This window comes from Leiobunum rupestre, chromosome 8 (genome assembly GCF_980474605.1).
Source record: "Leiobunum rupestre chromosome 8, qqLeiRupe1.1.hap1, whole genome shotgun sequence".
Taxonomy (NCBI): Eukaryota; Metazoa; Arthropoda; class Arachnida; order Opiliones; family Sclerosomatidae; genus Leiobunum; species Leiobunum rupestre.
Window position 1 is genome coordinate 24550003 of NC_143391.1, and position 14621 is coordinate 24564623.

Sequence of the window (14621 nt, forward strand, 5' to 3'; positions counted from 1 at the left end):
TCGAGCTTCGATTGTTCGCGTGGGATGGAAATATACAATTCTCATTAGGTCAACCCTTGATGATTGTTGCTCAGAGCCGTGGACCGGAACCAATTTTAGTTATTTTCTCTTGGCAAACGGTAACTTGATATTGACGCGAAATCCTGTAGGATAGAAATCTAAGGGCGAAGGAAATGAAAGCGGTAGATTCGTCATCCACATTCTATTTCCGGCGACAATCCTCCTTCGGGGTTTTAGCTCGTATTTCGAATAAGCCGACTTGTTATTAGTATTCCAAAAAGTTACTAAGCTATCGCGTATCGACATAGTTTTTCATTTTAAGAAGGTTTTATTGAACGAACGTATAAAATCCTTTTTGTTTTTAAGGGCTGATTTGATTGGCGGTAAAACGTTGTCCCTATTCGAGAGTCGTCAGTTATAAAAGCCCAGTATCAAAAACGCTCTCCCAAAAAGAAGCCTTTTATTTTTATTCGACGTCATTTTTTATCCACGCGTCGAATCGCGACAGCTGGGAAAGCACTTTTTAGGGATCCTTCTCTCTTTCTCTATGTACCGTGTACTTACTGAGCCCGCTATTTTTTTCGATCGTCGAGCGCCTTTTAGCTCGAATACTTCTTTCTAGTCAGCCTCCTAATAATAATCCTATTTTCTTCCCTTCGTATTTATCGTCCCGTCGTCAGTTAGCGAGAAAAGAGAGGAAATCTGTAGTCAAATCACATTTTACGATCTACCGCCAAAGTCGCTTTAAATATAAACTCTAACGCGTCTTCTCCGTCAATGAAATACATTTCTTTTTTGCGTCTATAAACCGATGCTGAAGCGTAGTTGGCAGAGTGTTCGAAGGAAGGGTATTGGTATAATCAGTTCTATTTGACTATAAAGTTAGCAGACTGTCGTTAGAGCAACGTGTCTAAGTTAGCCCTTTTTTCCGAAATAAATTAGACGGACATTCCTTGAAGTCTGTGACTAGTATTGATTTTTTGCCGATATAGTTTACATCATTTGGCAATCCATTTCGGATTATTTACGGAGAGAGCGGTTCCCTATGGTTACGGAGCGGTATTTTCGGATTCATCACTTTTAGGGTGACGGTGGGAAATGCGCGAAAGGTTTCATTATTTGGCGTATTGATTTCCTTAGCGTGGTTTTTTAACGATGCTCTCTTCTGGCGTATTTTTCGTATTGATCGTCGGTTTTTCAATTTACAGATAGAAGAATATTTTCGCCAGCTTCCAAACCACAAAGTGCCGCGCTTAGGGACGCCGGGCGAGAAGTACCGCGACAAGCAGTTAATCCTTCAGCTGCCCAAGCAGGACTTGGCGTTGGCCTATTGCAAGTTCCTCGAGAAGGAATACTATTCCAATTACGAAGAGTTCGTTAACGCGCGAAACGAAATAGCGCTCGACATTGGTTACGTCAGAGATGCCCTCGACCATTCATTGGTGAGTCTTCCGTTTCGAATTATCCGTACAAATACGTACTAAATGTAATTGATTTCCCAGGATTGCCATAAGTGCCGCGGAACCATGGTGTCCGGTGAACTGGCCATCATCGCTCCCAAGTTCGGCGAGACCGTGGCGTGGCACCCAGCCTGTTTCGTCTGCACCGCCTGCGACGAACTTCTGGTCGACTTGACGTACTGCGCCCGGGAGACGCGCCTCTTCTGCGAAAGACATTACGCGGAGCAACTTAAGCCTCGATGTTCGGCCTGTGACGAGGTGAGATTACCATTCCTAAAGCCCCATTTACACGCTCGCTGGTAGCGGGTAAAAATCGTCAAAATTCGCTTCCGCCACTCGCAAGCGTGAAAATAAAGCTAGAATATCTGTTTGAAACAGATCGACGCGGAAAGTGAAAAAGTGTATAGCTGAAGCGGATTTTGACGATTTTTACCCGATATACCAGCGAGCGTGAAAATGGGGCTTTAATCCTTCGAAAATAGCGCCCTATTACGCTTCTTATAGTTCGCGGAAAGGCCAAAGTAGCCATGGTATACGATATTTGCCATAGCTCCCACTTTTAAGCGAACTGTCGACTTTTACTTTCGAGCGGAATATATTTAAATATTTTTTCTCGCTATTTTTAAAGAGCGCCGATTTCTATGTCTCGAGGCTTTTTAGGAGAGCATCCTATTGGGCTTAAAGGGTCGACCACCTTGAGAATTATAAACGAGCTTCTTTTAAAGGATCCGCTATGGCTAGAAAAAAACTTAAAATAGCGTAAAATATTCGCTCGCTTAACGTGTTTTTGGTTGAAAGAATTAATGTCTCGTCTATATTCGCCTCGATTCCCTCGGAAGGAGACAAGCGCCTGTTGCTAAATATTATTGACAAATGCGCGTCTCGAGGCGTTTATCACGACGTTTTCGACACAAATGACGCCCGGGTAAGCTGGAACGGCGACGACCGCGACACCAAATAAACTAAACCCAATCACGGGCCCTCGCTAATACGCGCGCTGATTAAAGCCGAAAGTTTGGTTTTGAATATTGGTGTTGTTTGACACTTTTTGGCCGCGAAAGAGATAAATTTTCGGCTTGGCTCATTCTCTAACATTGGGAAGAACTCCAACTCGCGTTACTTATACTTCCCTTCCAAATCAAAGGGCTTGAAAGGGAGGGAGCACCGCTCTTCTACGTCTGTTTCGCTGTTTATTTTTGACTCCAATCAAGCGAGGCTTAGTTAACGTTACCGGTTAATTACGGAGAAAGGCTTAAGCCCTTAATAGCGCTGCCAAGCGACGTGGTACCGTGGCGACGGATTCCCGCGGGAGGATTCTCCGTACCGAAAGAAAATAGTAAACGCGTATAACTGAATCCGCTTATATTAAGCGGGGGGTTAAAAATAGGCGTGTGTCTGTCGCCCACGGGTTAAGCCTCTCCGAGGTCCCAGGAAGGATCTAGTACAGTCCCTCTTTGATCCTTTAAGCGCTTCACTGTGTTTCGCATCCTCGCGGGGAATGGTAGAAGGGAGTGCGCGGCGACTCGCGTACACGTGTGTTTTCGCCTTTGTTTCACCTGGAATCCGGGACGTCCCGGATGAGAGAAGGAGGCATGGGGGGGGGGGGGCTTGCTAAAAATTAAGCTTCCGCGTCAGCGAATTGTCCCGCGGCCTCCTGCCACTGAAGGACACCTAATTATAGGGTTTCGTGACGTCATAGGGTCACGACGGAAGTCTTTTTTTTTCGGAAGGGAAAGGGTCGACGGAGTGACACACTCCCCCCTCTCTCTCCCTGGGGGGATCGAGCCCCGATTTCGTTCGCAGATATCGTGGCGCGACTTCTCATTTCCTGGGGATCCTATCGCGCGACGCTCATTTCTCGCTCTCGAATCGTCGCGTATCAACCATTTTTGATTTTTGCCATCACTCTCTCAGAGCCCTTATTCTGTCCTTTCACTTTCTATCCAACGAACGAAGTACGAACCATCTTTTAATTAAGTTTTAAAAGCGAGGATTTTGACTGGAGTAAATTTAGACGGAATTTTAAGGGTTTTTGGTGAGTGTTCTTTACTTTCTTTTGCGGGTATTTTGTAATTCTTAAATTTAAACAAAAATGCGATTAAAAAATCCTGATTTTTAAAATCTTTTTTTCTTATTGGTTTCGGTTACGAATGAATTATTATAAACATTTATTAAAGCTAAAGAAAGTAACGCGCTAAACGTTTCCGCGTCCTAAGCGGAGAGTATTAAGGGAGGAATTTCCATTCCCTTCATTCGTCCCGGGTTGTTGCGGAAACCTTTAAGATTAGCTGAAACCGGGATTCGGAGAAAATGTAACGGTGTATAAATTATCCCCGTCTTCCCCGTAACAGTCAGCTTATCTCCCCTCTATATATTCCATTATAAAATTCTACTTTTATTTTTGTGGTATGAAAAAATTGTCTCCATTGCCAAATTTTTGTCGGTAACATAAAAAGGCAGCCTAGCGTCCCCTAGCCTCTTCCCTTTTATTTTCTCCAGTAAATAATTCCGTCCATCTAGAAATTCCCCCCCTGCGTAAGAAGAACGCGCGGAGGTTGAACAATTAAATCCAGCTTTAATTACAACTGCGGTATAAAAAGCGTTTTTCTTCCCAACATATCATTAATTGCACTGAAAGTTTATTTTGGTGGCTGCGAGGATTTGGAACTAGGCGCGCGTTGCAACTTCATATCATATCTTTTTGACTAATTTACACGCTATGGAACGGTAGGGCGTACGGTAGGGATTAGTTATGAATTTTACACGATTGATAAATTATTGAATTGGAAAGATAGGATTATGAATAAAAGGAAGGTTTATTATGAAAAATATTTTCTCCGTTAGAAAGACCTTGAAAAATAACACTTGGAATTTTGTTTCCATTTATTAAAGCGAAAGAGTTTATATTTTCTATAAGCCGCTACAACCTAGGCTCGCCCGTCGAGCAAATTAAAGCACTTTATGGTTCCTCTCAAAGTTCCCCGTGGCGAACCTTGGAGAAACAAAAGGCAGCAGTTGGCTTTGCGGGTGAGCTTACCGCGTAGGGGCTTCATAGAAAATATTAATTATAACTATTTTTGTAGTTATAGATGAAATTAAATGTCAGTTACATATATTATTAATTTTCACGGTTTTTCTAAGGCCAACCATGGTTTTTTTCAACCAGTTTTCGGTTTTGCCGAATTTTAAATATAAACTTTATTTAATGATTGTGAAGTGATTATAATTCCTACCTATTTTTTACGAGGTTTGTTTTCTAAATTAAGAACGCCTTTGAAAATGAAAGACATTTTTTGTTTTTTTTCCTTCAGAAGTGCTTGAAATATTCGGAGAATGTTTTTATCGTAATCCATATTTGTCTTTCATCTGGGGCTTTCTTTTTGTGGGGGGGGCCTTAATATTTGGCTCTATTTTGATCGTGTTTATTTAGCCTATCAGTTGCCTTTTCGTCGCCGCCGCCGGAGCCGCCCCCCTCCCGGCGTTGGCGATGGCTGACTCTCCTCGGTGGTGCCGCCGATGGCGCGTGCCGATCTAATGACTGAATAAGTTCGTCAGCGCTTCTGTTTCCTCCTCATCCTTCTCTTTTTCGAGAGCAGGCTACCCCGCCGTACAAAGATACATTCGGATGCCAATTTCCATCACTCAGCCCTCCTGGCGGATAAAACGAGTATTTTTTGTACTAATTATTAATTTAATCGCGCTAATTGGGGTCTTCGTAAAGTTATTTGGGGTTAGTCTACCTGGTCATTAAAATATCCGGTTTAAAAATTCCGCCTTTACTTATGGAAAACTTCGTAGTTTCGAACGTTAAGAGTAGATGGCGCCAGCATCCGCGTATATTGCTTTTTGGAAAGAAAGTCGCGGTATATTGGAATCGTTCCCGCTCGAGCTGAGGTGTTTCCGAATAGTACTTTACTATTCTTTAGGCGTTGGTTTTCCGATCCCGCCAGATTATTATTCTTCCGTTTTTCGTGACCGCGTCCTGCGATGTAGGTTGATTCGTTGTCAGCAAACCACGTTTGACCCGAGTCTGTCAGCCCCGTCATATTTTGTTTCGTCCGCGGCGACCACTCCCTTCCACAGCGTCCGACGATATTTCGCGGGTTCATAGATTATTGGATCAGGTCCTTCCTTTTTGTTTGGCGTTGCGAAAAGTACAACTTACACCACCACCGGAAGTCGGTTTACGCCCCGTTTCTTCCGTTTTTCGGTCGTTTCCGCTAATCTTTAGTCGTCCCCTTCTCCTCGCTGTTTACCCCGGTGACATCGTTCTGGCTTCCGTCTCGTTAATTGTGGCCAAAATACACTTAGAGATGTCTTCTGATTAGACGAGGGCTTATCCATTCTGTATCCGTATAACTTCGTTCGTAATTAGTCTGGGGAGCGTAGCGTGTTCGACGTCTATTTAACGCCAGTGACTTTTATTAGGAGTAATTTGGACCAAGTCACGAACCATCGGTTATTTCATTAAACTGGATGTCAACTAATCATCTCTCTTCCCGCGCGTGGCCCGTCTACGTATCATCCATCCATCCATTAGACTCATTTTTTCTTACTTTTTTACCGTTAGTTATAAGGAGTAAATTAATTTGACCTATTTTTTATACGTCGCGTCGTACTCTTATCCTAGTCAAAGCGGACACTTTGGCTGGCTATTTATCGCTAAAAGCTTTGACATTTTGAACAAATACGCGATGAATTATTTTTAGGTTATTATTATACGTAAGGCTGCGGTCCACTAAGAGCTGATTACGTTCGGAAAAGCCTTAATATACTTCCCAAGGTTTTATTAGTTCCGCGTAGTCAGCCTCAACCTTCGACGCGTATCCTAATTGCGCTGTACCGAAAAACTCCCAAAATGCTGTTTCTTTTTTAAAAATCGCGATGACATTTTAATATTAAATATTTAGTACCGAGCGTGTTATTTTTTCTACAAATAAACTTTATTACTCAATATAAAGGGTACGCGGATCACTAGACATTTTAGCACTTATCGTCCGTCGATAAGATAAAGAACGCGTTATCTTTTCGGCGAGTTCGGTATTAAAAGGTTTTAGCCCGGTGGAGGGGAGAGAGAGTCGGTTCCATCCATCCATCATATGTATGCCTAACTGCTCCAAAATGTCACGACACTTCACCTTTTCGTCCAAAATACCAAACCATATTATACATAAACTCCGTATAATTTTCATACTGGGGCGTCGTAAAAGGCTTAAAACGAGGTGAAATGTAAAGCATCCGAGCCACCCCCCCCCCCGAGTAGTGAAACTGAAAGTGTAGGTTTGCTAAACGGGGGGGGGGGTAATATGTGCAGGGGCGGACGAGTTATGTAGGTCTTTCTCGGGTTTTGCGGAGGAACGCCACTTGCCCCTTCCCGCAACCTACACGGAGCCCCGCTCACCTACTAACGGGAAGTAGACTTCCACTTCAAACGGGCAACGCCGGTCGTCCTTCGTGGAGCCCGCTTAAGCGCCAACTCGCCCGACGCTTGACTGGGAGGTGAGGGGAGAGGTACGGTTTGCGGGCTTCTCGCCCTTCCTTCTAGTGACGTTTGACTCGGTCGTCGGTCGGGGTGCGCCGTTGCCAGAGGCTCTCCGTTCTTTATACGCGAGGCGGCGTTTGCTGGTGCTGGATGGTCAGAACGAATTTTGGCACGAGTCGCGGTCGTTTAGTTCAATCATTCATAACGCAACAGGCGCTTCATTGTTACTTTGTTTTGAGTGTTTAAAGGTGGTCAACCCCCCCTCACTCCTAATTATCCTCATTATATTTGTACTTCTCCACTCAGTCGCGAATACGCCAGACAAAATGTGATTTCTCGTTGTTTGGACGCTGTTTTAGGATTGTCCATTAGGTAAGGAATTTCTCCTTTATTTCGCCTAGTCGTCATTACTGTTATTTAGCGTTTACGCAATCCCGGTAATCAGTTTAATCGTATTACTAACAAGGAGAGTACCCGAGGTGTTTATTGCCGATTTTGTTCAAAGTCGGGCGTAATGTAGAGATATCAAATTTCCCAAAAGGAGACTTTGCACTACCCATTCCATTTGCCATGGCAACCGAAAATGTTTTTGATCACTTAAAACAAAAAATTATCCATTTAAAAAAGCATAGGATTTTCTCGGTTTCACAGGGTCTAGCTACGAAAATTCTTAAAAAAATTACGAAAGGGGTAATTTGGACCACATTTAGGTAAATTTCATCAAGTTTGGGTAAATTGGAACATTTTTGGGGTAAAATAAGGAAAAAAAAATTTTATTTTGGTTTTAAGTGGTCAAAAACATTTTCGGTTGCCATAGCAAATCGAATGGGTAGTGCAACGTCTCCTTTTGGGAAATTTGATATCTCATATAGGTCTACATTACGGCCGACTTTGAACAAAATCGGCAATAAATACCTCCAGTACTCTCCTTGTTAGTGTAGTCACGTGTCGTGGTACTTTTAATTGAGAGAATGGAAAGCGTCGTTTCGTCACATCCTTGACGAATTTCCACTTTAGGTTGAAACTCGCGTAAATTCCAGACGAGGCAAGTTCTGTATTATTCGGCGCGTACGATCATTTCGCAAAAAGTCGTTTTCTTTCGGTTATGAAAGAGCGAAGACGTTAGAGACAAAAAAATACACTTCGTCGAGAGCGGGCTCACAGAAGCGTTTTGGCCGTCTTTTGACCGCGCCCGCCGAGATACGCCCACCATTTAGAAGCGAGACCCTGGAACGGAATATTACCAAGCAGGCCCCGCCGCTTAAATATTCTCTCCCATTATTCGACCGTATTGAATATTTTCTCCAATGGCGGAATAGTCTGACAATTCAGGTTGACAGTTTCCGAATTTGCATTTTCTCGCGGGCTATATTCCCTTTCATTGCACCGCGTTATAGGGTTCTTTAGTCGGCGTATTTGTACTAATTGACCTCTCTATTTTAACTGTCCTCGCTTTTTCCAGTTTCGTTTTAAAAAGTCGGGATCGTGGGATTTACAATTTTTAGCTACGTCCACCCACGGTCCGTCTTTATACCTGTTATACGAGGATACTCGTGTGGGCAGTTACGGCGAAGAACCGAATTACCGTTGTTTCTCAATAGGTTACGAAACGATTTCCCCTAGAAACGAAAAAAAAACAATTGTTCCACCAACTGTCTAACAAATCTGCACCCCTTATTGACGTAATAATTGCGATGGTGTAGTCTGGTAATGTCCCAACTGGCCCGTTAATTGTTTTCTCGGATAAGGAGTGGGATGGCTAATTGAATCCTACTCGGAGGCCCGCCGCGATTCAAAGGTGTTAATTGAAAATCCTGTCGCGATCCGGTTTACTTTAGATGACCAAAATATGCAAAGATAATTCGATATTTACGCGGTTATTATTGCGATTTTGAAATACAAATTTTTCTTTATATTCGAGAGTTTTTCCTGAAAACACGATTCAGTTTGGATTGGTGGTGTTTCGGAAAGGTATTTCAAACGGATAGGGTAAGTCGAAACCACTCCGAGCAATTAGAGCGAGTTTCTAACTTTAAAGAGCTTAATTTTCTGATAATAACGTATTTGCTGTACGAGCCGCTTATTTGTTTCCGCAGCATCTTCCATCCCTCCGCTTTTCCTCTCCCGTCACACTCATCCCTCTCTATTCATTCTAAAAATAACCGCGATGACGATGCCATCTGCAATTAGTTTTCGAAATAAGTGTAATTTAGTAAATTCAATTTTAAAGTAGGTCGCTCGATTATTTAAATATTAGGGCGTATAAGGTATTTTTAAATAGGTATGGGAAATATTTACAGATGGTGTGGTAGATATCAATTGTTAGATTGTAAATAGGTGGCGGCTCCGCGGATATGAAATATTTGGTATCCACGCCTAACGTGGGTATCAGCCACGATAGGAAAAAACTATTACGTTTAATAGAAGACGAAATATCTAGCGTTTTACGTAGGCGATCTGGCATTCTTAATTAAAAACATTTCGGGAGGAGTTGACATTGAAGCAATTACAGGTTGGATGAAACCCGTGTTTAAAAAGCATTAAAATTGCGCCCGCGGTCCGCTGTAATGACGTTATTTCTATATTAAGTTATTTCAATTGACGGCTTGCAAAATTCCAAAAAAATATTCATGAAAATTCGTATCTAAATAGTGTACTGTCCCTAGCTTTCGCGTGACGTCAATGAGAGTCTATTGTCTACCCCTATTTCTCCATTATACGCCGCCTTGAGCGATGGCCGCCATCTTGAACACATATGTGGTGAAACGCTGTTAATTCAAAATTTGTCTTCAATTACCGTCATCTTTTATGAGAAATTAAAATAATAAAAAACATTTATTTGAAAATAATCGTCGTAAATATCTGAAAGCAATTTTTTCTTCGAATTGTAATCTGAACTAAATCTAGCGTATATCAAATCGGGAATGTCGGCTCCAGGAATGAATTTGTATTTAATTAAAAATCGCGCGGTTGTACGGTTCAACTTAAAGCCGAATTCCAACATCATTTTTTCTTCGCATTCTCTCAAATGTTGATTTTTTTAAAAGCGAACGTAAAAAATGAAATGTCCTCATTTCGTTCGAGCTTAATTCATTCGAGTTTCGGAAGAAAAAAGGATCTTTTTGGCACTACACGCTCTTCTAATTTTTTCTTCTTCGCGAAACAAAAAAAAATACAAAACGGGTTCTTGTTCGCATTCGCTAATTTATTGTAAAAAGAGGTGTGTGGAGCCTTCGCTCTCTATACGCGCCGCTCCCAAAATAGACTTCGAAGCACCTCGAAAAACCCCCGCGTTCAAATTTACCGCCAGTTTTTAAAAGAAACAAATCGCTAAAAAAGAAATATTGCGAAGTGTAACTGAAAGATAACCTTTTTTGCTGTTTCAAATATTTATTCTACGTCAAATTTGTATCTTTCTTGTTTATTTTTGGTTGACGGGGGATTGGAAACCCTTATCTCTGTGTTACATTTAAGAAGGTGAACTATTTCTCTGGATATTTTAAATATATTTTTTTAATATCTTAAATGTTTGGCTTAAAAGTTATTTTATAGTTTCGAAGATCAGCGTGGACTGACTGAGCCAGCTGGGTCTTCTCTCCTTATTTTAGATTTGAACGTCATGTCTCCTGATTTGAATTATATAAGATTTCGACCTTGAGTCGTCGGGCTTTTTTAGTTTCTTGAAAATTAACACGTCTTCGAAGGCCGTTTGGCGTCTTCATTGTAATGTTACCCCGACTGTCAAAGGCGCAGTTGCGGCTTTGTACCTTTTCCTTTCTCGAGATGAATAAATAGGTTAACGTTACGTTTCTACCTGATATTTAAACGCCACTTTGAATTTGATGTACCCGAATGCTTCTCCTGGTTGTCATCTCGCGGATGGTTTGTATTTTGACAAACAATTCTTAGAAAAAGTACAATATTTATTTCCAAATAAGGTCATAGAGGCAGTGGTGGACTGTACATAGGGGGTGGCCTTGCCCGATGGCAAGTGGGCCTTGTGGGCCTTGTGGGCTTCTACCGAAGTGGGCCATCGTAATTATTAGACATTATTTAAACTAAATTATAGTCTTATACTTCTGGAGGGCCCACTGGCGTAGCGAGGATATTTGGCGCACCAATCAAAAAACCAAAATTTGCGCTCCCCCGGCTGCCCCCCTAGCGCATTTATATACCTTGTTTTCAAACGATACATAATCATTATCAGTCATAATATAATTATTTAACTTTTCAAGTTTCAACAATATTGAGTTAAATATATAAACCAAAAAAAATCTATTTTAATACTTTGGGTGCCCCTTCGGTGCCCCCCCCCCCTGCTACGCCACTGGGTGAGCCCTTTGCTCTAATGGCCACCAATATTTTGGGTCACAGTCCGCAACTGCATAGAGGGGTTTCTCAATGATGTCATTGCGCGCTTTGGCTGAATGTAATGAAATATAATTTGGTCTTCTGGAAGCGTTACAATCTAAAATCACGTTGTTGTAGCATTATAGATTACGAATAAACCATTAATTAAGGTTTGCTAGCCTACGTACAAAAGCCGAAACTATCAAGATGCGATTTTTAAAAGTTCTAATTCCGCGTTTACCTCGCGCTCACCGCGGCACAAATCCTACAATAGTACGATATCTTAATGCCATAAAAAAAAATTGGAATTCTGCCTAAGCGTTATTTCTTTACGGATTATTACTCCCTAGTCTCGAAATCGACGAAAAATGGAGGGTAAAGTGTACGCTGATGATGTTGAAAATCCAAGGTGAAGCGAGATGAAGAGTTGCCGATTATATCCCAAAAGCTTCTCTTTGAAATTCCATCCGTAGGTGTTGGGGGAAGAAAAACATCGAAAGTGGGTCAGAGGGGCTCTCGTCGTCTCCATTTTCAGATGATTTTGTCGCGTTTTTCGGGGGAATTCTAAAAACGAAACGGCGCGCGGGGCCCGAACCCGCTTCTCTTTTATTTCGGGAGTCGGCCGACAGTTCAAAGTTCTCTGGAGGGGGAAGAGTCAATTTGACAAAAAGGGAACCCTTTGTGTCCCATTTTACCGTAGTTCTCGGCTCGTGTCTTCTGGAGCGTTTCTCCGGGCTCGCGTCGTCTGGCCCTCTTCCGTTTGGGAGGAGACCTTCTTTTATTTAAAAATTAACGAGCCGTTTTTTAACTTTTAAATCTTTCGAGAGAGAACTACGCTTCTATTGTCTTTACATTGATGTTCCGACGCTTCGCTCGACTTCGAAACGGGGAACTCCCATTGGCTCTTCTCTTCAAATTGCGGAGTAATAGTGAACCTATAGATATTATTAAGCCGAAGATGGTACGGGTTTTGTACGCTAAAAAGCGTGCAAGGACAATCTTACCAGACTGTTTGTTTTAACGTATCGTACAATATCTGCGAGGGTCTGAGGCCACCTCTTAAAAACATTTAAGACGGAACATCTGGTTTGGCTTTTTCCAGATTATTATTTTAAAAGCAATGCCAATGCCAGTTATATACGAAGGCACCCAAAAAACCAGTCGAGGTATCTTTAGATATTTAAGCCCTATTAGCGAAAGCTTTTCTTTTACTATTTCGCTTAAAATTTATTTAAATTTGTAAGCTATGTTTAAGTTATCTCAATGCAAATGTAAAAAAAAACGAATGCGAGGCTTAGCACGATTTTCGAATTATTCCGAGGATAAAAATACATTTTTCTTTAAAAATGTCTAATTGACAAAATCTTTAATCTCTTCAGCCCCAATACCATCAAGGACTCTTTATCTCCATGATTCCATTACCGAAAACGGGAGCTGAATGTTTAAAATACTGGCGTTGTTAGTATCTAACTAATTATCAGTTTCTTCCTACACTCCAAAATTGAAAACATTCCTTTGGCCGCCTCTGCAAATCGAGAACTCGAATTACCCCGACGAAAGCGTCCAAGGCAACAATAAAAACCCAATAAACTCCCTTTTAAATGGGTTTAATATTTCATAAACAAAAATAATGAGCCAGCCAAACTACTCCGAAGCTGTATAGTTCAGCCTCTGGATATCGGATGGGGGGCTTAAAACTTTGGAATGCGTTTCGAATATAAGGCATGATTGAGAGAGTTAAAAAAAATGTTATAATATTTGGTGTAGGGGGATGGGGATGGCATGTCGAGAGGATAGGGATGATCTGGAGGATGGCTCTCGGAGGAGCTAAAGATAGTCCCGCGCGACAGGGCCCGACTCCCTCTCATTTCAGCCTCTCGATTTCTCCGTTGCTTCTCCTATACACGTATAGAGGCGTAATGCGTTCCCAAAAGAGCAACAGCCTTTTCAGCTATTTTCACCGCGTCGCCAAGAATATTTCGTGAACAGTTAACGTGCAGCGCCCGTTTCCGGGTTGTTTTCGCTCGAAAGCTTTCAAAACAATGTCACGAAATACCACCTCGATCTGAACTGTCTCTGTTATATCCAGATTCGATTGATAGCAACGCGATTTCAACGTTTTTCGGATTCTTCGCGCGTAACTTTTAAAAATTTCGAATACGCGTTTACAACTATAGCGCTATCTTCGAAGAAGGTACCATTCGGTAGATTAGTTTAAGAGCTCGGGGATGATCGGGTGACGCATTTCGGTTGTAGGTTGTAATCGAGTATTGACTTTTCTCATATTGGTTGCGCTCTTTTGGGGAAAACCATCGATGGCGGAGTCATCTTTAATTTGATCTAACATTCGACTCTCTTTGGCGGATATTCGCGGTTTATCGCGAGTCTGTTTAGCGACGGAATTTGAGCAACAGGCTTCGGAGCAAGACGGAATTTCGTTCTTCAGCTGTTAAGAAAGAATAATTGATTTTCTGAGCGCGCGTCCGCTCTATACCGTCTGACTGCTACGGCGGATGGATGTAGCATTGTTTTCTTTTGTTTTGGCAGCGCGAGCATACCCCAGGCTTCCAGCCACGTCAGTTTGCGACGACGTTTCCACCAATGAAACGTTGTCCTTTGGAATAGACATGTACCTAAAAAAAAAGGCTTTTGTTCCTTTCCATTAGCTTTCCACATTCCCACTGCTCATTTACCCCGCTTCCAATGTTCCCATTTTTAGACTTGGAAATATCGTGAAAATACGTATTAACAGAAGTTATTTAACTCCGTAAAAGTGTCATATTCGAAAACTTTAACTTACGATTTTCAATTTATAAGATTTTGTCAATTTTTAAGATTAAGTGGAAACGCAGTGTAGAGATATTTAAAAAAACTTATACCGCCATAAAGGCATATCTTACCGAAGTACCGCGATTTGAGTTTAAATAATAATAATCATCATCATCTAAACTAATACTAAAAGAACCACACTAACAAGGAGTCTACCCGATGTGTAACACACCGATTTTGATCAAACTCGGATGTTTGGTAGACCTTCATGTAACTTGAAAATCCCTGAATGGAAATGTCTCCATAGGCAACCGTTTTGCCATGGCAACCAAAAATGTTTTTAACAACACAAAATGGAAATTTTCCTACTGAATATAACATGAGAATCTGACCAATTTTAAGGGTACCCCTGTAAAAATTTTAATCAAATTCGAACTTTTTCATTATTTTTATATTTTTATTTTCTATTTTTAGCATTTTCAAAAAAATTATTTTTTTACAGGGAGGGGGGGGGGGGGGGTACCCTTAAAATTGATCAGATTCCCATGTTATTTTCAATG

General features: G+C 41.6%; 1 protein-coding gene across 5 annotated transcripts in view; it reads left to right on the forward strand.

Moving 5' to 3' along the window:
• Lmpt (four and a half LIM domains protein limpet) overlaps window positions 1–14621 on the forward strand; it is a 59727-nt gene that overhangs the window by 38723 nt on the left and 6383 nt on the right. For 3 of the 5 annotated variants that reach the window (XM_090156507.1, XM_090156508.1, XM_090156509.1), the window contains 2 exons: window positions 1209–1442; window positions 1503–1718. In XM_090156507.1, the coding sequence (XP_090012633.1) occupies window positions 1209–1442; window positions 1503–1718 (450 nt within the window). Of the gene's footprint in view, window positions 1–1208; window positions 1443–1502; window positions 1719–3234; window positions 3496–7293; window positions 7315–14621 lie in introns of those variants that run through there. The other 2 variants (XM_090156511.1, XM_090156512.1) reach the window with 2 other exon arrangements.